The 27,525-nt window shown below is 40.5% G+C and overlaps 1 protein-coding gene across 1 annotated transcript; it reads left to right on the forward strand.

The window, feature by feature from the left end:
- Positions 1 to 18,999: 18,999 nt before the first annotated feature.
- LOC131247950 (late embryogenesis abundant protein At5g17165-like) lies at positions 19,000 to 21,053 on the forward strand. The gene is made up of 2 exons (XM_058247933.1): positions 19,000 to 19,165; positions 20,527 to 21,053. The coding sequence occupies exons 1-2, from the start codon at positions 19,056 to 19,058 to the stop codon at positions 20,789 to 20,791; spliced, it is 375 nt and encodes a 124-aa protein (XP_058103916.1). The 5' UTR covers positions 19,000 to 19,055; the 3' UTR covers positions 20,792 to 21,053.
- Positions 21,054 to 27,525: the final 6,472 nt, after the last annotated feature.

Consider the following 27,525-nt stretch of genomic DNA (forward strand, 5'->3'; position numbering starts at 1 on the left):
GCGTCCCGGGCGGCGTGTCGTGAAGCGACCACCACAGTAGTAGGCCCCACCTTGATGTTTATATCTCATCTAACCGTTCATCGGGTGGGCCACTATCGGCGTAAGCCCTAAAAATCAGACTGATTCAAGACTCGGGCGGCCCACATCAAAAAAGCGGTGTGAATTAGTGTCTGCTTGGAACCCCTTTTTGGGCCACGAAGTTTTGGATCGGGGTGAAATTTATTTTCACCCTTCACCTAGGTCTGGAACAGGTTCGATGGAACATAAACATTATGGTGGGCCCCACATGGAGCACACATTGATGTATGTGTTTCATTCCCACCGTCCGCCTGGACGGTGGACGTGGAGCCACTGGGTGTGTGTGTGTGTGTGTGTGTGTATATATATATATATATAATATTATATTTCATATAATATTTTATGTATTATATATATATATATATATTATATACTATATCTATATTATATACTATATTTATGTATATATATATATATATATTTATTTTTTTACCTATGTTGAGGCCCTTGATTGAGGCCCACCTTGATATATAGGTAAGGCCCACCTCAGTACTTGTGGCCCATGGTTGAGGCCCACTTTGATGTATGTGCAAGGCCCAGGGGTCGAGGCCCATTTGATGTATTATGGACCCATGGGTCAAGGCCCATTTGAGGTATTAAGGGCCCATGTTTTAAGGCCCATTGAGACATATTGGGGCCTATGGGTTGAGGCCCATTTGATGTGCATTCAGGGCCCATTGGTGTGGCCCATGTGATACACATAAGGCCCATAAGATTAGGCCCATTTGATACGTTCTAAAGCCCACGGTTTATAGTCCATTGCAATGCACATAAGGCCATTGATGCGGCCCGATGATGTGGCCCACTTGATGAGTACAGGCCCATATGATATGGCCCATTTGACGTATTTAAGGCCCAATGGGACGTGCACAAGGTCCATTGCAATGTACGATCCCAACATGATGATGTTCACGTCTATGCCTTGGGAGCAATGGTGGTTTGATGTCCACATTGCAAGTATAGTGTGGTTAAATGTCCGCATTATGACTTTCCCTAGGGCCCATTGTTAGGCTCGTGCATGTTATGTGTAGGCCGTCTAGGCCCACCTTCGTTATGCACGTCATCCACCCCATATAACATATTTAAATTCCATGATTCATGATCATATGCATCATATGTATGCTTGATATGAGAGATGACTGATCATAGCATAAGTCTTTGGGTAGATTGTTTAGGGACTCCCGCATAGGGGGTGTTGCCCTACATGAGCGCACGATACGCGCAGGATTGCTGCATGACTGAATAGTGTGATTCATGCATTCGCATTGTGTGATATGGTTACTCTACGCCCTAGCGACATCAGGGCCATAGCCTCCACAGACGCATCGTGGTTGGCAGGATTGGATACCGAAAATATTGTTCTACATGGGGTGCGATAGATATCCCTGGGTGAAAGTCCCTAAACCCTTATGGTACCAGGAGGTTGCTCCAACGTCTAGACCGAGTGGATGCATGAGCGCTGATTGCCGATTACCAGACGGTTGCGTTTTCCACTGTGTCGTGGTCGGTTGGAAGGGGGTGCGGCCTTACCCGCCCGAGAGTAGGGGGCAATGCTAGGCTGAGTCTGACCAGCTCGAGGAATGGGTCCGCTATTGACGAGCCGAGCCCGATATTGGCAGGCGGATAGTGAGGTCTTTTCCACTCACCTTATTGCGCGCGATGGGGCGGCAATCTGGCTTGGAGTGTACTAGACCCCGGTGATATTCTAGATTTGAGCCGTATTGACATGTGGACTTAGATGAGGATTTGTATGCTTGACTTGCATTTTGCATTGCATGGCCTTGGTATGGCCGACATCATTCTTTGCACCGCATGGCCTTGGTACGGCTAATGGGATTCTTAGCATTCATCAGCATGTTCCGCATTACTCTGATACTGCATCACTACATTATCACCTTGAGCATACACTTTCACCACCCTCTAAGCTTTCTATAAGCTTATGCACGACCGTTGCGTGCAGGTGACGTTGGATCGCAGCAGCGCTGAGGCTTGGACGCGTGGCTGATCTTCTTTTGGAGTTTTGGTCTATCTTCATTGTATTTCCCTTATGCTCATTGTACCTGTAAAGTTTTTGATTATAGTGGAAATGTGATGGAGTTTTTGGTTGTTGTTTGTGGGTTATGCCTTTGGTTATGCTTATTACGAATCAAACGGATGTTAAAAATCCTCCTTGTAGTATCCCAGGATCGGAACCTGGCGAATGGGCGCTGGGAGCCGAGAATGGGGTTCTACGGAGGCTGTCGGCGCCAGATTCGGCGATCGGGAATTTTGTGAGCCCGGTTCCCGAGTTTGGGGCGTGACATACTGAGTAGAATATTATTAGTGATTTGAATTCATAAGATGATTGTTAGATCAATGAGATTTTTAGGCTATATTTTATTATCATTGGAGGCTAAATTTGGATATTTGAGATCGGTATTCATATAAGACTATAAGTTCATATGTTGTTTTACCATCAACAAATGTATCTAATGGCTAAACTTATGCACCTATGAAGCACATTGTTTAATCTGTCAATCAAGATACTTGATAATGAACTTGAACATTTCTCCTCCATATTCAGTTACCAAATATTCATTAATTCTATTGAATTCTAATCACTAATTAATAAACTGATTAACCTTTCATGTGTCAGGGAAATATGATAATGTTGCAATATGATTACATGAAGGTTATACTCTATTTTAGTTGTCATATGTCTATGCATGATATATTACTTCAGCCTCTTTGTACTGCAGATACAATAAGCTCCATTGACTTTACCACCAGTTAGTTAAACGTGGTCTAGTGAAGTTGGTTGAATGGTAAGAGTATATTCAATGTTAAGAAAGTTGGTTGTATTAAGAGCCAATGATATCATAATAAAAGTGATGCTAAGTATCTGTTGCTTAATGGAGTCGTAATTATTGATTCTGTGAGTTTAGAAATGAGGTTGGTATGCATTGGCTTGAGATATGAATAGTAAAAAAGGATGTAACTGACTGCTGAAGAGTTGATTAAGGAGCAAAATGAGGAATCCGCCTAACCAAAGACTCGTTTCTATGTAGTTAGTTGATGAAGCAGTATCTTATCAAGGTGATGATCTATAGCTAGTCCGAAAGGATGATCAGCCACACTGAGAGTAAGATATGGCCTAACTCATATGAAAGATAAAATGCATCTTGCTTAATGGAGTCGTAATTATTGATTCTGTGAGTTTGGAAATGAGTTTGGTATGCGTTGACTTGAGATATGATTAGTAAAAAAGGATGCAACTGACTACCGAAGAGTTGATTAAGGAGCAAAAAGAGGAATCCACCCAACCAAAGGCTCGTTTTTGTGTAGTTAGTTGATGAAGCAATATCTTATCAAGGTGATGATCTATAAATAGTCTGAAAGGATGATCTGAGAGTAAGATATGGACTAACTCATATGGAAGATAACAATGGTTAATTTTCCGTAATAAGTGAAAGCTTGAAAGATCAATGACGGGTAGAGGTAAAAAGCCTACAGGTCATAAATTCTCTGACCAAATGACCATCTAAAAGATTAATCAATAATACATCGAAGAGGATGAGGCTGGGCTTAATATATGAGCTAATAGTGTTGACAACTCAACCTATACGAGTAGAGATCCTATCAGATAAGTTCAATGGTTAAACAACAAGACACGAAGTAGATGATTGTATTGATATAAATGAGCCCATTTTATGGTATATAGTGCAAGTAACAATGAAGAAGGATGAGTTTTTGAAGTTTTAATGAATCCATAGCCATATATTTGGTTGTGTATCTAATTACTGCGTACACTTGATAAAATTCACCTATATAGGTGTGGAGGTGAAGGTCGCATCCTATGAAAATCTAAGCGAATTCTGTAGAGCACTCAAGAAATTTAGGTAATGGTGCATGACCGAAATGCACCGAACCGCAGTATCACTTGTAGCGAAAAAGTTATATGAGCGGCATGTATTTGCGATCTACAACAAAAGGAATCATGTTCAATACTATGGTGTCACCTGCTTTCTTTAGACCTGTCATGTTTATTCTAATGTCGGTTCAAGTCTATGGTGACATCGGTACCATTGCACAACTCTTCTATCTTAACCGGAAATATCAAAAATTTTGAAACATGTGGAGGATTATTGTATTTTAAATTATTTAAAAATAATTTAATATTTCAAAATATTCGTTGAGATGGGCTCCTACGGATGTGTCTTTTCACTTAAGTTTGAAAGGTTACATCCTTTCAATTTTTGTTTTGAAAAGTTGTGTCTTTTGAAACCTAAGGGTCGCACTAATTGAGTTTAAATCTAATAGTTACAGCCTTTTTGAAAGGGTGTCTCTACACCTTTAAGAGTGTCTTCACAAAGTCTATAAATAGACTTCTGCTATTAAGTTTTGTAATGGATTTACAAAATCAGGTTTTGTTTTAAAAAATTGTGGTTCAAGTTAAGACTACAAATGGTTTGAGCCCATGTACAATGAGTGCATTACTAGGGCCGGATCATAGTCGTTGTATCCTAGAGGTCGATTGCTCTGGAAACTTATTGTACTTGGGACGCTGTCCAAGGAGAGCAAATTTGATTTCAAGCCGAGTAACTCACATCACGCCTTGACTTATATAAACTGATAAGTTTTTTCTTATTATCAATTTAAATTTATTTTATTTAAATAGTTTTTCAAACTCTATATCTCAATAGTTTCATCGATAAGGCCGTTCTTTTTAGGGAGCCCAGATTCTTGGTGTATCAACCTCCACCACCCATGGTGGGCGGGGATCCTAATATGCTTAGCATAATGATAGTTTAGTATATGCCAGTTTAAAATGTCAGTCAGGATGTGGCCTACCTAAAATAGACGGTAAGAAGAAAATACTGCAGTGGACTCCATAAAGAGGTCTCAAGATTGCGGGGGCAGATTGTTCATCTGCTTGACGTGATTTGTAATTTACACTCGAGAATATCTTTATTGTGTCGAAAATCAGCAATGGGAATATAATAAAGCTCCATTTCATGCTTTTTTTCTTGAAAGTGACATTTTTATTATTTGATACTTCTTTGCTGGGCGAACACGCAACGCTGATCGTGTGACACGTGCCAACCTAGCTTGAGTGTGCGGCATCAGAACCATGGAATCAGCTGAAACTTGCGGTGCAGTTGATTTTTCAGGAAAATCAGGACAGTTGACTAAACAGATAAGCTATAGTACGTGTCGAATATGGACCAATGGAAACAATTTCGAAAGCCGTCCGCTAGTTTTCACGTGTTGCCTACTGTATGAGTGGCCCGGCCGAGACATTTTAATAGTCCATGGAATCAGTGGGGCCTACTTAATGAACGGATTAGATTTCCCACATACATGGCAAGCGTGGCAAAGCATAGAGGGTGTGGATTGACGAAGCCCTTTATGTACCGTTGCATCTCATCAGTGAGGAGCACTTCTTTGTGTACTTGTGTGCACGGCCAAACGAAGCGGATTGCCCGTCACCAGGGCACAGAGATGTTCCTGTGCCCTGTGCTGTTTGGGGCCAACAGAGATGTCCTGAAAAATCCTACACGCCCATCTGTTTTGCCAGATGACAATAAGGATTGGAGTCTAAAAGTCAGGTATATCCAAAAGTCATGTGGGCCCACACTATACGAAACAGTGGGGATTGAACGTCTTTGGTGACAGAAGGTTTGTATGAGGATGATGTTTTTGCGTACAGTTTATCGAAGTGCTAAAAACCTTATGAACTGTTTCGGTGGGATATAAATATCATGGTCAGCTCCAGGATAGTTTCAACGGTGTACATTTCTCTTTTCACTGTTTCGTTTGTTGGACCTTAGTTTTGGATCTTTCTTTATTTTTAGAGTCCTATCCTACCTTGAACTTTCAAATAGATGTATCCGGCAGATTTGTCACATCTGAGAGCCGAACACAGCCCTGGGCACAGGAATATGTCTGCCCGTGGGTCACAAGCAATCGAGGGAACTACAAAGGTCTGTTGGATCCGTGACTATGAAGCTCACCTTGATTTATATGTTTGATATCCATTATTTCAGTTTATCTTAACGCACCAGCCCATAAATGAAGCATATCAAAAGCTTAAGTGAAGCATACCACAAAAAACACTGTGATTGAATCCCCAACGTTAAAATCCACAACATTAAAACTTTTCAAGGGTCAAAAGTTCTGGATCGAAGTAATATTTATCATTTTCCTTCGTCAAGGTCCGCATGACATGATCAAAATGTTGGATAGCAGATAAACATTTTTGCTTTCCCAATGTGAAGGAGATAATGATCCCTCACCTTAGGAACCTTCCCGAGGCTCACGGTGATATATATTTTTTTAATTTTATAAGATCACACAGTCATTGAAGAAGTTTTCGCCAGTGGTCATTCTATCTCAACTATTTCTCATGAGTCATGACTTAGTATTTTTTGGAATTAGTATATACCCTATTTTATTTTTTGACTCATGAATTGGTAAATTGTATGGACAGGTATACACCGTACCGGTGCTCTGTCATGCACCATGCAATCCGATTTCCAACTGAACGCCGCGTGCCGCTTTCTGATTGGAAGTCTACCCCTACTACTACCATACGCCAAGACCAACCGTCCTACAATTACGAAGCTTAGCCGCCGAGATTACCCTATCTTGACGCGTGGCTAGCACCAAAATCACTAGTTGATAAGAATGACACGTGGCACCATACATTGTCCATGCCGCGGTGTGAGGACCGAGGCATGACCAAAGGCGTGTAGTATGCGGCACGAATTGCTATTTATTTATTTAGCAGAAAGGGCCCAATTTATGAAATATTCTAAGTGGGTGTTAATCCGGTGCCTCTAGTGATACGGGTTTATAGTGCCCCCGCATCGCTTACATGGAGGAGATTCGGACTATGCATTTATCTGGTCCAGCAGTGGACAGACTATAAACGAGAAATCCGACTGATCATATCCTTACACTTTAATCCACGGTGTACAGGTGGACGGCAAAAAGTAGCAAGGGATCACATGCAATGAGAAGAGATTTGATGATTAGATGGTGAGGATTTTCTAATCAAGGCATAGTTAACAGCCCATCAATACTGAATCCCATTTGATGTACAGTCAGGATCTCATCCATGTGTGCCACGTGCATAGTAAAGAATGTGTGTGCAAGATAAATACCATGCCTCCGAATGCACAGGATCAGCTCCCATTTTAAACGGCAATTATTTAACTATACAGTCATGGTTTTAAGAATCGGATGGATTGGACTCGTCCGAGTCTACTCGGATTAGGTACTACCCAATCCGGTTTGATACGGCGAGTCGCTCCTCAGTCACCCCTGACTCAGATGAGTCGGGCTGACACACCCCACTCAAGCGAGTCGTGACTCGGCCTCGGACTGAACGAATCTATCGGAGTCACGGAGTTTAAAAAACCATGCATATGACTTACATACTATTAAAATGTCAATTTTCTTAAAAGGAAAAGGGAGACGATATGGAAAACTTGGACAAGATTCAGACCGTTCATCCCCTTGGTTCCATTGTTGATTGGCCACTAACCTAAAATTGTCATATGATCAGACAATTGTAATCATTTAAGCATAGAAATTATTTTTCATTGAACCTGATTCAATACTAGTTTTGTCTTCAGTTAGGACCATCGCAATAGGTTGACATTTTGTTTATGGCCCCATCCACTGCTGGACTTGCTGAATTAACGGTTCAAATTTAAGCATGTCACTTACAGTAAACGATGTGGAGGCACTAAATCAGTTCCCTAGCTGATGTAGAGCGGGTCGCGGACAGTTTCATGCCCAAGATGGATAAAAAAAGGCTCGGTCGATGACAGAAGTGATCCGGATTGTCGAACCTTAGATCAGGCGTATCTTGCAATCTGGAATGAGTTACCTGACGTAAAATATATGATTTTGGGGTAAAACGAGTTACTTTAGCCAACCAACCCCGCTACGTTGGGTTGCGCAACCCGGAATTACGAAAAATTCCTGGATCGACGGTCATTTTCCTGTTTTAATTTCATTTTTATTATAAATAGTAAGTTTTAGTTTGATTATAACTCTTCATCCGTCGGGCTTTAGGAGTTGCGCCCAGCGTGAAAAGAGCTTAGAATAATTAGGAGAACGGTTTGGTGAAGCCAAATAGGACACTTACTATTTTTGACCGAAAACCTTGCGCACTAGTAGACATCACGATCGTCTATAAATAATAAGTTTACTATTTATAGTAAGTCGCGGATTCTAGGAGTTTGAGTTATAGTTTGATTCTGATTTCTTTCCTATTGCTTGGTACCCCTATTTAAAGGGTTGTGAACTTGTTTTTATTCATCAATTAATCAATTTCGAATTTCTTAAAATTTATTTCTATTTTCTGCTTTCTTTCCTAGTGGATACGAGAAGTATCTGTGAGTAGTTCAGAGAGGCTCCGTGGATTTGGAGTAGTTATCCTCATCATGTTCATCCCTGCGTCACTTACAGAGTTAGCCAGTTAGCTAGTTGCTACTTTGATAGAGTGCAACGGTTGAAACGTAGGCACTTAGAAACTGTGCACGCGGCATGCGATGGCTCAACTCAAACTGCCCAAATTGTGGACTCACTTACATTATTTTCCAAAATTAAGGTTGATTGAAAGATTGTAACCTTTGTTTAGTGCGGATTTCTTTATTTCAGACAGAAACATTGTAAGATTTTCATCTCAACCATCCATTAAATGCTAAATTATCTAGTTGGAAAACTAGATCTGTTTAAATTTAGTTTCCAGTCCATCTAAACGGGTACCAACTATATGAACGGGCTTCTTGCAAGTCACATGTGCACCACGTTTGTAAGTTCTTATTGCCTGTGTGTAACTCAGGACGGTATGCTCACAAATCCCCAACCTTTCCAACCTTTCCATTAAACTATAACTTTGATACTCTAGCAGAGTCCGATGAGTGATATATAAACACTAAGAAATTAATTAGAGACTCTGCAGATGTTGATTGCAAGTAATTCAAAGTATATCATGAAACTATGGTTTGAGTCTAAATGTATCACAAGATTGTTGGATATTCTTTGGAAACTTAAAAGTCAAAAAATATCCCATAATATCATTTCAATAAATATATGTTTTGTGATCATGGTGTGCTGTAACGGTTGTTAGGAATCTGTGAAGGTTGTTACATAAAAGTAATAGCAGCAATTGTTAAAAGCTGAAATAGTCCGTTACGCTGTCCATAAAAGCCGTAACAGTCTTGTAATGATCCCTCACCGGCCTATACAATATAATTTTTTTTAATAATTAAAAAAATATACTTTAACAATTGTTATCAAGACCGTATGGATTGTTACAACCTGTATTATAATTAAGGTTATGGTGGTGGCCATTATAGCCATCATTACCATCACCGGATACTTTAGAAATGTTGAATTGTTCAAACAATTTAATCATTTGAATATGTCTTAGCAAAAGTAGGTCCCACAATCATTGGAATGTGTTGTAGCAAAAGTTGAATTTGAACCATGTATGTGATATGTACAATTCATTTGAGCCTTCGTCTCAAGAATGGTACTCGACAAGAGTATAAATAACTTATTTAAGAGATGGGTTTACAATGCCACTATGATTTTCAATGCGCATAAAGATTTCTTGCCACATAGTTCAAAACCTCTAATTATGTGAATATAGATGTATGATTACCTCTAATGCGAATATTGATACCAATATTTGAAAATCAGGACCAAACAAGATGGTCAGACGGGTTGACGGTGTGTCTAGACAGGAGTAGTCCCCATCACCTGAGGTTTGAGCGCTATTTTATGTTGTTCCCACTAGCGTGGAAATTACTGAGTTTTTTGACCGGCTGATTTCTGTTTGTACGGTGAATAGAAGGGTTATCATTTGATGAACGGAGTTGATTTTATATGTACAACATAGTGGGCTCCATCAGACTTTTGTTTCCATGTGTGCGCAACATCCAAGCCATCCAATAAGATGGTCCACCATGAGAATCACCTCGTGCAAATATCAGCCGGATCCGCTCATCAGTTGATAAAATAGAAATAAGTACAGGTTTGACCCACTTGATGAATGGATCCAGCCGATCTATGCACAGGTTAATTCTGATGGTGGGACCCATCTTTTGGATGGTGTGGATGTCCCACGCACGTAACAAGATAGAAATTGTCGGACGCGGATTTCCTGAGAAAGCCTTTCGCAGGAAGTTCAAGCGCTGGGAACTTAGGTAGGGCCCACTGTGATGTTTGTGAGAAATCCTCTCCATCCATCCATTTTTTGAGTTCATTTTAGAGCATGTTGTAAAAAATGAACCGTATCCAAAGCTTGAGTGAGCAGCACTAAAAGAAAATGTGGTTAGGGAAATTCTTACCGTTGAAACCTTTCTAGGTTCAAAAGTGATGTTTAGATGTCATCCGTACCATTAATAACATCATTCATGTTGGGATAAACTGAAAACAAAAATATTGGCATGAATCAAAACTTCTGTGTCCCCACAAATATTTCAACCGTGGACATTTAATTATCACATTTTCGGCTCACTTGAGCTTTGGATACGGTTCATTTTTGATAAAATGTCTTAAAATGAACTCACAAAAAGGATAGATGGAGAGGATTTCTCACAAACATTACAGTGGGCCCCACCTAATTTCCCAGCGCAGGAACTTCCTGTGAAAGGCTTTCGCAGGAAATCCGCGTCCGAAATTGTCAGGGTGGAGCGATCAATTGCCAGTCCCACCGGTGGGACACGAGCAATTGTCATGTATTCCCATAGGGAATCTATCACCCTTCAATCTGATTGGACCGGTTGTAAGACGGAGGGTTTATGTGACACTACTATCTAGTAAATAGTTAACTAATGGTATAAACCTACGAGTTCCTGTGTGGTTATGTGGTAGATGATCTGGATCATCCAATAAGTGGGCCACATCTCTTGTATGGGCCGTGTCAAAATATTCAGGCTGTTTGAAAGTAGATAACGATTCAATCTATCACCCATAATTATCAATCAATAAAAGGTCAGAATCCATAAAAATATAAAAGTCCAATCCGTTTCAAATCCTGTTAATAGCCAATTCACAAGGTAGCCCATCTTTTAGTCGGTTAGGATTGATCCAAATGTTCATCCATCGTTTCTTTTCTAGGGTTGGATACCATTTACTACACGTTACTGGACGCACACTGAGTCCGGTCTCGTTACTGGCAAGGGAAGTTGAGTCTCAAGATATCCGTACACCTGATGACGTGTCGTGGGGGTCGCGGGGGACCCGCCCGCTCTCTACGTTATCAAATGTAATGGCCATCCACACCGACTGCGCCTTATTTGCACTTGACTCTGTTATTGCAAATATATTATAGTTGTGAAAGATCCAAGCCATCCATCTGGTGGAACATACCACAGTATACCGTTATCTCAAAGTTTGGACGATTTGATAGGGAAACACAGCACATTAAATGTGGGAAGATTTTTACCGTTCATTTCTTTTGCAATTGTGTGGCCCACCAGATGATGCTACCGGTGTGAGATTTGATGCAAACCAATTACACGGTATAACCATCATGGCAGTTTGTTCCTCACGCATGAGGGACAAGTAGGCAGGTGCGAATGGCGCGTGCCAAACAGTCTGCTCGCGAACCTCACTTATCAATTCGTCGGCTTTGACAGGTCGAGTAAAGAAATCGAAATTCCAAAATTCCAATTTCCGTGATTACGCTTTCGTACCAAAGTCTCCTCGCGAAACTTCCAGGAAGCTGCTGGCAACGAATAGTGGAAAGCGATGTTCTCGTGTTTTACTAAATCCATGTCTTAAAAGAAAAATCATTGCCGCACCAACAACCATTTGGTTTTGTTGCCTGTGCATTTCGGACCGTCAATATAGTTGGCCCTACTTTTTAACGGCGGATGATAAAAAACCTCACCGCCAACGCATTCCTCGCTGTCATTGATTGCGATTGAAGGCTTTATGAAAACAACTTCAGATAGATGATGCCCAAAAAATTTACCAGTGGAAGATCGTGTCCAGCATGGATGAATGGGTTGGATGCCGCATGCATGTTGGAAGTTATTTGGTGGGTGGGCAACTTAACGTCCAAACTTGTTTTGACATAATTATTTTAATTTCATGCAATGCTCTGGCAATCCTTTAAGTTCTCGTAAAACAGATGTCTTAAATCTTGATTCACCGTACTTCTCGACCAATCGAAAGGCTAACTTGACTAGTCGAAGGTCCCTTCGACTGGTCGAAGCCTATTCGATATTCACACCCCAAGTATAGAGTTGTGATATAGTAATAAACTCGGTGAGACCGAGGTCGAATCTCGAGAGACTGGAACCTGTATGTGATATGAAATTAAGTAGAATTAAAACTAGCCAAAGATGAAATCTAAATCGAATGAAATTTATGAAATAATGGTGAAATAATTATTTAAAACTTAGAGAAATCAGAAGTAGGAAACTAGAGATTCAGAGGATCCACTTGTAGAGATCAGGGAGATCTTATACCTACTTCAAAAACTCAACTGGATTTAAAGTCCCATCTTCATCCAGTTGGAGGGTGTAACCATGAAAATCGAACTGAACTTTCTTTGATCTAGTTTTCAAGAAATGAAAGGTATATAAATTATAATGGATTCCATCACCAAACCATGCCCAGGAGACAAAACAAACAAAAGAATTAAACTAATTAATAACCAATCATAAGATGTATGAAGGTTAGGAAGGGTACCGTCATCCAACCATGCCCAGGAGACGATGGTGGACAACAGGGCTTCCTGATATCATAATCAAATAAGGAAAAGAACATGCTCTAAGCTATCACAAACCCATTGTAATTTTAGTCACAACAAACTTTTAAAAACTAAAAACATTCCCTTAATAATCAAACTAAAATTAATATCAATTCAGTTTAACATGAATGCAAGACGTAAAATCACCCCATCACATTACAAGTTTCACCTCTTAGCCCTAGCTAAGAGGTTTAGCCTGACATGGAGAGGCTAGTTAGAACACTCAAAATTTAAGAAAGAAAACATGAAAATAGGAAACAAAAGCACACTCTCTCCTGCACTCGACGGCTGCATAGCTCCTCGCTTGAATTGAATCCCTGGATAGGATCTGATTCCCTTTCCTTCTTTTCCCCTCTCCTTTATATAGAACTAGCAAGTTCGGCTGGAGAGCTTTCGCAGCAGAGAGGCAGCGTGCGTAAAAAGGAGCGAAAACACTTTGCTTTTGAACTCGGTTTGCTTAACTGACTATCCAATTATTTCGAAACGGACATCATGGATAGAGTTAGGACCACCCTTTCAAGAGGTTGAACGGTCTGGATCATTCATCCGATCCTCTCCACAGACGTGTAACAGCCCAGAAAATCTGGGCAATTTTTGGACGCGCGGTACCTGCGCAACCCATACGCAGGGGAGCTGCGCTGAAACTTGGTGAGGCACACTTCATCTGAAATTTGAAAAATCCACGCCGTCCACCGGATTAGTCTCAGAATTTAGGTTGGAAATGTGTAATTTTTTCGTTCTTTTAATGAGGTCCACAGGATCTTTTGCTCTGCCGTTCATCTTACGTTGGGACGGTTTAGATCAGTTCTCTGCTATCTTTCGAAATACTGCCTAATAGACCTGAATGAGAGTGGCCAGGTGAGTCTCATAGACGGTTCGGATCGGACCTTTGATGCACGATGGTGGCCCACAAGACCCAACCGATGGCTCTGTTCACAACAACAGAGAACGGCTATTGCCGTTTTTGAATTTTGCGGTCAACAAACGGTTTGACCGTTTCTGCATAGCCGTGCGCGGCTAGTGCACTTGTACATTATGCACACCTAACTCAGGTGGGGTCCTCTGTGATGTTTATGAGAAATCCAATCCATCCATTCATTTTTTCTCCCCATTTAAGGCGTTGAGTCCAAAATTGAGGCATATCCAGAGACCAGGTGTGCTCCGAATCAATAATTAATGGGCTGATCTAAACTTTGGACCACTTTCACAGGGATCCAATGGTTGAAAGTCGATGTGTATGGTTTATTTAGGGTCCTAAGGCCAGATATAAAGTTTAGAGCCGAACGGATGGTGAGAACCCTATGATCTCGCATTCTGGACCCTTTTTAGGCCACTTGAGCTTCAGTTTCTCGATTTTCTCAGATCTCTGGCATGTAAATCCGTCGATCTTGGTCCCCTGGAGTCATTCCCTTGCTTTGGTGAATTCTGAGTGTTAAATCCATGCATTTAACACCCTTTTTCACTCTAAGCTCCTAAAGTCACCTTGCAACATAAACACGATTAAGATAGGGCATTCAACAGTATTATGTTCGTAAAAGAAGGTAATAACTAGGGTCTAATATGTAATATTCAACCCTTAACACAACCCCCAACCAGCATTTTGCTAGTCCTGAGCAAAGTAAGCGAAAAATAAGTTGAGAATTACAGGACAATTTCTATGAACTCGAGTGATTTATGAAAAGCAATCCAGATACTAGAATTCTAAGATTCATGAATGTTGGGCATTACTTTCTCCTGAACTCAAGCACACGGTAAACTTTATAATCAAGTTCAAAGTATTAATCCATCAATTAAAAATAATTCTAAACATTGAGTTTCATGGGTGTATGGTGCAATCTTGGCTTATCATCATTAAAAGATCTAATCGTCAATTTCATGCTAACATTGATAATCAAAACGAGTATTTAGGACAACCAAAACCCAAACCAAAACTTGCCTCATAGATCATCTTTTCATTTTACCATCCTTTGATTTTGTTATTAAAAATAACGCCAAGGAGGGGAATCAAATCCTCGCCGATAGGGAGCAAACCTATGGTGAAGATCAGTCACCCAACAATTTTTGAATGTCAACCTTGGGGAATCGAACCTTCACGTATAGGGAGCAAACTTATGGTGAAGACCATTCACCCAACCCTTTCAATAGACAACCTTTTTTTATTTTTTCTTTTTAACATGATGGACAAATTCTCCAGGTCGGTTCCTTCTATGCTTACTGATCGCCAAGTTAACAATTCAATATCAAATTGAAGCCTTAATGTGTAAGCTAGGTATGATGTGTGAAATCATGACTCAATTAATGTTTAAAATTTCTAATCATGGATTAACAATTCGACATGATATAGACCAACATCTATTGCTATCATACGTGATGTATGTATTATTCTGACTGAATGATTTTTTCAGGTTCGATGATTGCATGGGTGACGAGCCCACTGTTCGCACGGATGAGCATCCCCGGGGTGATGATTGCATTCATGCATCTATGCACATAATAAGACTTGCATCATGTATTGTTTTGTATGCTTTGTTTTATAACTATGGTTACCTAATGCAGCGGTGTGTAATCTTGATGGAAATTCACACTGAGTTGGTCACTTATCCATCAAATAAATATAACTGTATAGGTAGCACAGGTGGCTTAAGTGGTTTTCAAGTTCGGGCTGATGAGGACGCGGGTTCAAGTGCCAGGTTTGCATGATTGTATCTACTTTGAGAAGCTGAGGGGTCTTGCGGCTCAAATTTACTTACATTCTACTATTTCTCATGTATTAGATCATGTAATTCTTGTATTTGCTAATTTTGGAGATATTGGTTTTATACGTCATTATGGGCAACCTCTTGTATATTCTAAATGAAATTTGAAATGTTTCTTTATACTTCCTTGTCCATTCTACACTCATCTGCTTACTCTGATGAAAGAAAAAAAAATACTCGAATTTGACAATCTTTTAAGGTTAACACGTGAATTTTTAGGAAACGAGTCATATATTCGGGTCCTGAAAATTCGGAGCGTTACATATAATTATTAGCTATAATTTTAATTGTAATTCGAATCTATGCTCATATGCTGGGTTTGTCATTAATTTATCTAATATTATGTTGTTCTTTCAAGAGAGGCATTCTTGCAGTCATTTCTATTAATCGATTGTGAGTTTTTCCTTTTGTTTGATTACACTGGTATTCAGAAAAGTACTTTCTTGTGGAAGGCACAAAGAAACCTATCTTTAGAGGAAGAATTTCACCCTCTAATTATCGCCTAATCACTATAAAATCTTGCAAGTGACTGAGTAAGCAATTGATCTTCTCAAAATCTGGTCATATACATTCATGTTGGACGTATCTGCTTATTTCAGCGCTTTAAGGTTAAAGTTGATTGGTTTGGATCGACCCACTTTATTGATTCTGGCACGCCTGTACACACTACACATGACCACCAACAACTAGGATAAACTGTAGGCACAAATGTCACCTTAGTCCATAAACTTTTGTGCTCGTAAAGTTCTCAATAACAAGGAATTCAATTTTATGTGGTGTGGTTCACTCGAGTTTTGGATCTACCTGATTTTTATCTCCTATCTTATTGTGAGCTTGAAAAGCTAATGAACAAAGTGAATTTCTCAGTGGCATCTCTTCAAGCCCCACTTAGCCTCCATAGTAGAGGAACTTCCACGGTGGGCGCACAGGCAACCTAGTTTGGTCAATCCATGACCATTGGGTACATCTTGATGTACATGTTGTATGTTCATGCTGTCCATCCGTTTTACCCGCTTATTTTAGTGCATATGCAATAAAAGAAAAAAGATTTAAATCTCAGGTGGGTCACATATTACGAGACAATGAATCTAGTTCATTTTTTTGCATCTAAATGCAAAATGAGCTAGCAAAACAGATGTACAACACATACATTTAACACATAAATCAAGGTGGGCCCACTATCACAGTTTGACCGAACTCACAGTTAACTTGGAGTGGATTAGCTGTTATCCCAGTCACACCTTAGACAGTCTTACTCTAATTGTGTGGACTTACCTTGATGTATGTTTTGTATACTGATGTCGTTCATATGTTTTTCCATCTTATTTTAAAAAGCCCACCCAAACCTTAAAAATTCCAAATGTGACCATATCACTAAAAACTGTGATGAACGACATTTAAAAACTCTCTGTGAGCCATAAAGGTTTTGGTCAAGCTGATCTTTGTATTTTTCCTTTATTCGGATATTATCAACATTGTCAATAAGTTGGATGGCAAATAAACATTTTGAAAACCTTACAACAGCCCCTTGGAATTTTTAATTGAGACACTCAATCGCGACTGTTTCCTATGGTGTGGTCCACCGGAATTTGAATATGATTAATTTTTACGACGCCGTCCTAAAATGGGCTGGTGAAACGGTTGGGCGGCGTGAATATATAACACATCATCAAGGTGGGCCGCGTGGTAAGGTTAAGGTGTTACCCGGTAAAACCTAGTCCGCTCCCGCTCAATCAAGCAACTGTTTTTTTTGGACACGTGCAATACGCTATCGCAAGATGACAGCATCCTGCCGTAAGAACCCAAATGGAAGCGGATTGCCTAGTGTACCACACACCAGCTAAATAGCTGCTGTAGGTACGTGTTGCGCGAAGACGAGCACCGGTGGCTCTCGAGCTCCGAGTTGTACGAATGGTTCAAAGGAGATCAAAGTTTTATGGGCCCCATAGTGATGTATTTATTATATCTACACCGTTCATCTATTTTTAGAGATCATTTTAGAGCATTATCCCAAAAATGAATCATATCCAAAGATCATCTGAACCACACTATAAATAGTAGTGGAGATAATGATTTTCACCGTTAAACAATTTGTAGGGCCCACCATAATGTTTATTTTCCATCCAATCTGTTCATAAGGTCACAAAGACCTGAATGAAAAGGAAAAACAAATTTCATATTGATCCAAAACTTCTGTGACCCGAAAAAGGGTTTCAATGGTAGGCGTTCAATCTCCCACTTCCTTTTTCAGTGTGGTTCACTTGATAATTAATAGATTTATCTTATTTTTAGTTTCAAGCCTTAAGATGAGCTTGCCAAATGGATGGACGGTTTGGATATAGCACATACCTCATGAACAGACCCACGGAACTTGCTGACTTCAATACAGCAGCTATATAGCTGGTGTGAGGTACACCAGCCAATCCGCTTCCCCAAATATGACAGAGCCATTTATCTAAGTTGGTCAGGTAAGGCCGATCTAGGCTGTTCATAAATTAGACCCATGATAGATGGCTCAATTTCCTAAATTACACAAATCAAACAGCATTGACCACCACTCCCTTAGGGCCTACTTGGCCGGGCGAATCCCGTGGGCTTAGGAGGGATGGGATGGATTTTAAGGTAATGATGGTGGTGTAAATGGATTGGTTTAAGATCCATGGGATTGCTATATTCGGGACAAGTTCACTGGATCTGTTTGGCACGCCCGGCATATCCCAGGATTTTACCTTCCAATCCGTCCAACTAAGGGATGGGATCAATTTTAAGGTAATGATGGTGATGTCAGTGGATTGTTTTAAGATCCATGGGATTACTTATATCCCAGGACAAGTTCACCAGGTCTGTTTGGCTCGTCATGCATATCCTGGAATGTCGTGATCCAATCCCTCCTAATACAGTGGGATCGGTCCGGCCAAACAGGCCCTTAACATTTTCATTTTTGGTTTATACCGTTGAACTGATGGTGGCCACCACATAGATAAGATTATCCGATCCATGTGTATCTCATACCATTTTCCATCCACTGTAGGGATAAAACTTATGGATGGTCATGATTGATAGATCAACCTCCCACGTGTAGCATGGATACAACTTAAGGATACTACAGTATTTTCACCTAACCATTCTCTTTCAACAACGAGCTAACAACCAAATGCGGATGACGCCGTTACAAGATACCCCAAACGCCGTTTAATAGGTTCCGTGAGGAAACGAATATGCCATGGTCAGAGAGAAACAATTCACCTCCGCGTGGAGATCGTGTCCCTAACGCCGTTAAGTGCCCGTAAATGTATATCGTACGGTTACATTGTCCACGACGGAAAGATAAGCAGTTACGGAGTTGGTGTCGGATTGCGAAATCCTATAAATAGTTACGGGGGCGATAGAAACGAGAATACCAGACTCTTCATCGTACCCATCCCCCCCCCTTCTCTCTCTCTCTCTCTCTCTCTTGCATGGCAGCCAATTTGCAGAGGCGAGGATTCGCGAGCTTTGGGAAGCGATTCGTCAAAGGAAACTGGATCGGTAGCTCTCGAGATCCGTCATCGCCGGTTTCTGCTGTCAAGTAATCTCGAAAATCCCTAAAACTTACCCTTTTTTGAATTTTTGAGGCCGCGTTTGGCCGGGATGATAAAAAAAAAAAAATCCCCAAAACTCTCTCTCTCTCTCTCTTTTCTTTTGTTTTGAGGAATTTGAATTCTGGTGCCGCGTTTGGCCAGGCTGATCGAAAATCTCATGAATTTCCGCTGTTCGAAACTCGATTTGACGCCATTTTTCTTTCCGTTCTGTTATTTCTGGCAATCGCAGGTTTCCATTTTTTTTTTTTTAATTTCTTCTTGAGATTCTGAAAAGAAGTTTTACTACTCGGACGGATCATCGTTTCCTTGTAGTCAGTACGAATTTCGGCTTCCTTTTTTTCGCTTGTCTTTGCGTTTCAGCCGCCGATTTGAATGACGAACGGCGGTCCAGTACGATACGAGACGATTTCTTGAAAAGACGTACTCTGATAGGGAAAGCACCAGAGCTCAAAGCATGTGGGTTTTGTACTTTCGACTATTCCGTGGTCCGCGGACTACGAAAACGGAACCTCTCTCCAAGACTGTTCTCGGACAAACTGCTACCTTCCTGAGCTTCAAGAGCAAGGCTCTTTCCCGAGTCGATTTCTCGAGTTATATATCAATTTATCGGATTCTCTCTCGAGATTTTACGAGGTATTTCCGTTTCTCTTTGGTTGCGGATGCCGAGTTGTGTCTGGCAAGTCCAGCACAACCATGGATCAAGATATTTTCAAAATATCGCGAGAAGCACGAGAAATGTCTTCCGTACGGCATTTGCGATGGTGTCTCGGACTATCTTTTCCATGTCTCTGGATTTCTTCTTTTCTTTATTCTACTTTGGTGTTGAGTCTCTTTTAACTCTGCTCTTGTACTATTTCGGTATTCTCCTTTTCGAGTACGTGAGAAATAGAATACTACCGTGCACCCTATGCGGAAAACGTGGACCTCGAATCTGACGATCTGAGCCGTTGGTTGGTATCTGTCTAAGAACTCCCCAGCTGCCCATCGCTTCCGTCACAGGCAACCCATCCTTTTCCGTTGCACACGACGGTTGGTGGGGATAAATCATGAGATCGCCTGGCTCTGTCAATCCGCCGGAGCATGGTAGTACATGCACCATAAAAGAAAGTGGGACCCACTTCTTACAAGCCCATTTTCTGATCAAGGGTTTTCCATTTGCCCGATTCTTCTGTGAACATGGCCACGTGTCTCTTAGCCAACTAATTTAGAAAAAGAAAAAAAGAAGAAGATTTTACGCCCTTTATTCGATAGCTTCCTTGTACGGTATTTATATGGTAATAAGTTAAGCTTCGAAGGGCATTTCTGTCAACAACTGAATTGCTTATATCTGTTGCGGTATTTGAAACAGGAGGGGCGTGCATTTCTCGGTGTACGATAAGAACGTGGACGATCAGGTACGTCCAACCGTGGTACCGGACGATGTGATCGATCCCCCGTCTGACAAGTACTGGGCCCCACATCCCCAGACCGGAGTCTTCGGGCCCCCCGAGCTCAACGGCTGCTCTGGTGGGGGCCGCTACTCACCCCTGCCAATCCCCGCGAATGGTTCGGTCCTGGAGCAGCAGGCCTGGTTCCGAACCGTCGACGGCGTCGACAAGGACCACCACGCGTGAAATATAGGAAGGGGAAGGAGTGGGCTCCACACGATTACCTCTGGTCCTGCTCGTGTGGCCCACTGGCATTATTAGTATTATCTTTTCCTTTCCTACGCTGCGTATGCCTAGTAGCCGTAGCAAGCTTGTTATATTCATAAATACATGTACGTATGTTGTACTGGTATGTTTGCCGAATACGTCTGTACTACGGTCGGAGCTTGCTCCATGTGTTACTACTGGTTTCATATATACGTAGAAAGACTTTATTTTGCTTGGGAAATGGAAATTAGTCGCGATTCGTTTTCTTCATGCATTAACACTTGCCCGCTCTCATCCAGCACGGGGTTCCTCTTTGGTTTCAAGTACATAGACGGTCGAATGATAAGAACCGTTCATCTTCTGGACCGTAATCCACGACTCTGGATAAAAGTCTGACCATGGATGTTTTACTGATGAAGTTGGTCCATTGAAAATGAAAATTTAAACGGTTAACACAACCCGGCAAATCAATAGTCACGACCCTATTCAGCACGGTCATTGGAAATTGGCCCATCTAGAATGGAGCTCAAAAGATGGGATGGTTTCAATCATCTAACAATTCTAAAAATGGGCCCCATGGCCCTAGCTGACGCTGGTGAGGTGGTGAATGCCCTAAAATGTCCCAAGGGGAAAATTTTCAGTAGTTAAGCATAGACCGTTGCTATATTACTTTTCTTAACCGTCTATCAAGAAGCAACAAATTCAACGAGAATTTTTTTTTTTTTTGTAAAACCATACTCATGAACTTAAGAGACAACAGAGCAATGGTTTCAATTAGTGAACCTTGGGCCCACTTATTATAACTGCAAACCTGACCATAAAGTGCTGAGATGCACCCTACGTATATATCCTACAATCACTCGCACAGGGATGAACTTGATGAGATTGATCACTGTCTTCCTCAAGGATAATTAATTCGAATCCATGAAACTTTCTTTGAACTCTTCACAAAGATTTTTCGAATTTAAAAGAAAAAAACAAGAAGATAGAAATAATATTCTAAAAAATTCGTAAATTGCTTGATGTTATGTCTATTAAACCATTAATAAAGAAAAAAAAAACCAAAAATAGTAAAATTTTAACTCTAATAAAAATCTTAATTTTATTAAAACTCTTCTAAAGCCTAATTTTTAAAAATAAAAATTTCAAATAAACTTTTGCTCAAAGAGTCTTAGCATTATTACAAGTTATTTCTAAAAAGAAGAAAATTTAAAACTTTAAAAATAAAAAATATATTTAAAGATCAGAATTACTAAAATATACTAATTTTTCTTTTAAATTTTCATTTTAAGCTGAACGTTTTTTAGTGAAACAGACAAATGCAACCCACTGTGCAGGTCGGTTCACCTCGGATGGCCCGTTAAAGTAAAGATTGATAGGTTGCGTTTCATAACGATATCCAGATCAAAAGTTATGATCAATTTACTATCCACCTTCTTTTGATCCAACTATGCTAGAAATGTATCACGTTCTACATCACTTAAGATAATACACTTGTGGTTGGTGCCTTGATTTTAAGATGCACACCATATCCTGCAATTACTCAATGTCTATTAAATCACTTCATACAATACATGCGTGCATGGTGACCTTGCTCCCTAATGAAGGTACTCTCGTTTGGGTTGTAAATGAAGATAAATGGAAAATGAAATAGAGGTAAATGGATTGGGTGTAAATGACTCACTCAGTTACGTTTGAATGAGAGTAAATTAGATGTATATTTGAAATACAAATAGTTTGTTTGGCTGGGTGTCAATGAAAGAAAATGAAATGCATTGAAATTTTTCAGTATATTTTACAGGAACATAAGTAACATTCCAAATTAGTTTTAATATCCAAAATTAGTGTACTTATGTTATACTTAAGAGAATGATTGTAATAAACCCAATGATATATGTTGATGCTAAAATTTGGCTAACCCTTCACCGAGTTCTAGGTACTTGGACCGAACCCCGTATCCTGCATAGAGGGAAGACAAAGGAGACCCTGGTTTGAGCAGGAGATCCTCCGATGCCAAAGTCAGGCTAGGAATCTGAGTCAAGTTGAGTAGAGTAGGTTTGGGGTGTGAGATATTGCAAACCTTTCTTTGTTATAATGTCCCCTATATATACCTTCGGGTTGAAATAAACATGTTCGATAATCTCGGCACGGTCTCCGCCATCATGCGAGAGATACGTGCACGTTGTTGTCGACCGTTACCCGGAGATCGTGCCCCAAATGACGCTCCAGATATGCATTACAGGAGTTAATCCCTTGGCACAATCTTTGGCCACGTTCTCATCTGAGTCGAGCTTTACTCACGGCCGTCTGAGCTCATGAGTGAACTAATCCTAGTCGGAGTCTACGGGTCGGATGTGTGATGGCTTCTTTCGGGTTCCAGGTAGGTGTCAAAGTTCTATAAAAAAACTTGGAATCGGGTCGGGTCGGACACTATCGACCCGAAGCTTTGCTTATTGATAACTCTAAGTCAACCTTGGTATGGCTCGACTTAGATTTAACCATAACCATATACATACTTTGGCAGAAAATGAGAAAATTTTAAGCCTTGGATAGGCCACAGATGAATAGACTGCAAAGAAACAATTGGCCAATATTCTGTACATATCCATCTAGATGGCTAACCTTTTAAACAATTTGGATAATTTTATTTGTGTGATTTTAGTGATGTAGCTGATAATAGGATGATTTCATATTATCATTAGTTCGTCATGTGAATGGCAAACATGTGCTAATCACCATCTTTGTTTACTTGTGCGACTCTCCATGAGAGCTTGGAAGAGCATTTCACCGAATTTACTTTCAAATCCTCCCATTTAGAAGCTTGTTACTCCCATTTCAATTCAATTCCACGCATTTACTCCCACCAAACTCTCCTCAAATGCCATCTACCCATATTTACTCCCAATTCGCCCGTTTACCTCCATTTACTCTCATCCAAACAACCTAAGATGGGGCCCGTGTGCAAGACATCTTCTACATGTTCTAGTATGGCATGCCATTCCCCAGAGCGAGATCCGAACTGCCCGTCAGATGGGCCTGATCATGTAGATGATCTGGCCTAAAATCAGTCTATTCCCATTCTTCAGTTGGGCCGCCACAGTGTTAGAAACAGGCTGATGACCTAAAAAGCATTCCCTTATTGTTTCAAGCCATCCTTTTGTTTCTTAGAGTTGGCACGTCAAACAGACTGGTCTGATTCTAGATGTCTTCATGAATCTCTTGCTCTTGAACTAATGTGCTAACATGCCTACTGCATGAGTGTGGTCTTAGCAAAGATCTCACAAGTGTGACTATATATAAGCAGAATGGCCTATCATTAGACTAGTGTACATTAATAGACGGTCTCGCCCTAAGAACCACAACCAGTCTCACTTCCACATTGTCACGTTCAAGTTGGGGCAGTTATTTGATACTCTGGTTGTATTGATAGTTGATATGCGGGCACTCAGAAATGGTAGGTATTAACTTGAATATGTGGACCATTTCCAGTTTTAGCCGCACAGCAAGGGCTCCTTTGGGTACCACCAAATAAGTTACTTTTTCTACTTATAGCAATCGATAATAAATAATATAAGTTTAGTTTATGATTAGTTATAAGTAGTCTTTTTACTTAAATGTACTTAATTACTATAATTAAATATATTAGCTTTTCTACTTTTCATAAGTTGCTGAAGAGAGACATAGGAGAGATGAAAAGAGAGGAGAAGCTGATAAGTAGGTTGTTTATCAAACATATTTATCTTCTTAATAATTAGAGACTAATTAGATAAGTTACTTGTGGCATAAGTAACTTATCTTAAGCAACTTATGATCCAAACGAGCCCTAAATATCCACCAATTTGACTGTAAGAAATTCAAATAAGTATAACTTTTGTTCGTAATATATCTAAACTGGTGGCCCACTTTTGGACAGTTTCACTTAATTACTAGCATGCCATATATACAATTTCCAAGTAATTAACTTTTTTAAGTGCCCGGCCATCACGCTCTAAGTAACCAGGGTCTTCTCCCTTTGCATTTGGCTGCGCAGAACACGGATGCGTGTCCCAAGTTGGCTAGGCGTGCAAATCCTCCGCAACTACATAAAATACCAACCTCTTTCGGGCCCACCATGTTGTCCATGTGGAATCCAGCCCATTAATGAGGCACCTCCTTAATGCTAGGTCTAGAGTTGGAAAATAGGCCAAATCCACAGCTTAGGTGAGCCACACCACATGGAACAATGGAGAGGAGACCCCAACTGTAGTTTGTGTAGGCCATGGATCTTTCATCAAACCCGTTCAAGTTTTGTATTTTCATTTCTTCCCTATGGAAATGACTTTATAAACTGTTGCGGAGTAATTCCACCTTTCTTTAAAAATTATTTAAAAAAACTTTATGAACTGTTGGGATGTCATACAAACATCACGGTGGACTCGCAAGGATTTCTCTGTGGGCATTTTACGTCTCGGCCTTTTCATGTTGTACTTGACCCACTTGAATTTTGGATCTACATCATGCAAACATCGAGGTGGGGCCCACCAAGTTACTGCCGTAGTAACTCTAAGATGGATCTACATCATGCATACCGACGCGTATTGGGGAACCAGCCCGTGATGAATAAGATAGCTTAGGATGCTTGTGCCACGTCATTGAACTTTTTATCACATTGTGGATCGTGCCAAAAAGCTATCCAAATCCCCAAAGTTGAGGAAGAGTAGGCACCAATATTCATGCTCTGACTTTTCTTGTGTCTCCATGTTCGGTCTCATGCGGTCCCTACCTTATCGGGAGCGGATTGCTTGCTGTGCCACACCACATACCTTGGTGGTTCGTTGAAGCTACCAAGTTCTGTGGGGCCCACCTGAGGTATGTGTTATATGTAAACCGTTTTTACATTTGGCAAGATCGTTTTAAGTCTTTCGCCCAAAAATAAAATAGATCCAGAGCTCAGGTGGACCACACTGCAGAAAGCAGTGAAGGATTAAAGTTGATATAGTCATCATGTGGGCCCATCATAGAAAGCAATGGACAACCAATACAGCATTTTGTTTGCCATGTGACACATGTGTAAATTATCCCATCCGTTAAAAAAAAAGTGCATGACTGGACAATGATGACCCGAGTATGAAAATCATTACCATCCACCAAAGTATATAATCCAAGCAACCGTATCAATTGTAAGGATCTTTATAAATCATGGCATGGCTGTCAGGGGTCCACTGTGATGCATGTGTTTTATCTATATTATCCATTCATTTTGACAAATTATCTTAGAACATGAGTTGAAAAATGAGGCAAGTAGACCAGACAATGGAAGTTAAAGGATCACCATTAAAAACTTCACAAGAGCAGTAGAATTTTTTTATCAAGCTGATATTTGTGTTTTCTTTTCATTTATGATTAGTTTAGATAGCAAATAAACATTATGATGAGCTCTACGAATGTATCAACCTTGATTTCATTTTCAACGCTGCTTCCTCAGTGTATTCCACCTGAGGCTTGGATCTGCTGCTTTTTTAGGCTCATCTCGTAAGGTGATCTATGAAAAGGGGTGGATAACATCGATAAAACACATGCATCACGGTATGCCTGGTGGAGACCTTGCCTGGAACTAGTCTGTCCGGGCATGGGCCGGACACAAATTACATGTTGTAATCACCATTTCCGGTGGTGAGTCGGATTAGGTACTCCACCGGTGGGATTGGATTCTGCACCTGCCCATACAACACGAACGGATTAGGGGAGACCTTGGGTCCACCTAGGTGAGTGGTACCCATAACTGTGGTACCCACATTGATATATGTGCCTTAAATGTTATTGGATTGCGTACTGAGTAACTCAGTATGCTCTTATCCTATTAAGTAAATTCAACTGGTCCGACCGTGAATTTACTTGGTCTATTCACGCCGTCCATCCTTTTTTTCCATCAAATTTAAGAGGTTGATCCCAAAATTGAAGTATTTCCAAAGATCAAGTAGATCATACCACCAGAAACAGTGGGAATGACGATTTCCACCGTTGGAACCTTTCTAAGCCCCTCGGGGGGTGTTCGGCGCATGGCATTGGGAAGGATTAGGTGGGATGGGATTCAAAAAAATGTACACATGGCAGCGATTGTCCCTGTTACCATGGGATAAGCTTAATTCCATGCTATGTCTGTAATACGGTGGTACATTGAATGGATATACCCACCATCATTTGTAACTATTGAGAATAACACATATGTGTTATATCCAAACCGTTCATCTGTTTTGTAACCTCATTTCATGGCATGCGCCTAAAAATGAGGCAGATCCAAAACTTATGTGGCCCTAAAGAAGTTTTCAACAGTAGGTATTCAATCCCCGCTACTTTCTATGGTGGGGTCCACTTTCTGATTTTTTGGCCCATGCTCTAAAATGATCTTGAAAAATGGGTGGACGCTGTGGATATAGCCCACATATCATAGTGGGACCTACACAACATGCTAACATTGAATGGAATTGGCACGGACCCAATGTAACTCCATATAATCTAATTCCATGCTTTTCCACTCTTTCCAAACATTGGGTGGAATTGGCACGGACCAAATGCAATTCCATCCCACCTAATCTCATCTAACACCATGCACCAAACGCCCCCTCAGTGATGTTTATTTGTCATCCAGCAAGTTCATAAGTTCATACTGACATGGATGAAAGAAAAATACAAACATAAGCTTGAACCAAAACTCCTATGGCCCCAAGAATTTT

Source organism: Magnolia sinica, chromosome 6, assembly GCF_029962835.1.
Source record: "Magnolia sinica isolate HGM2019 chromosome 6, MsV1, whole genome shotgun sequence".
Lineage (NCBI taxonomy): Eukaryota > Viridiplantae > Streptophyta > Magnoliopsida > Magnoliales > Magnoliaceae > Magnolia > Magnolia sinica.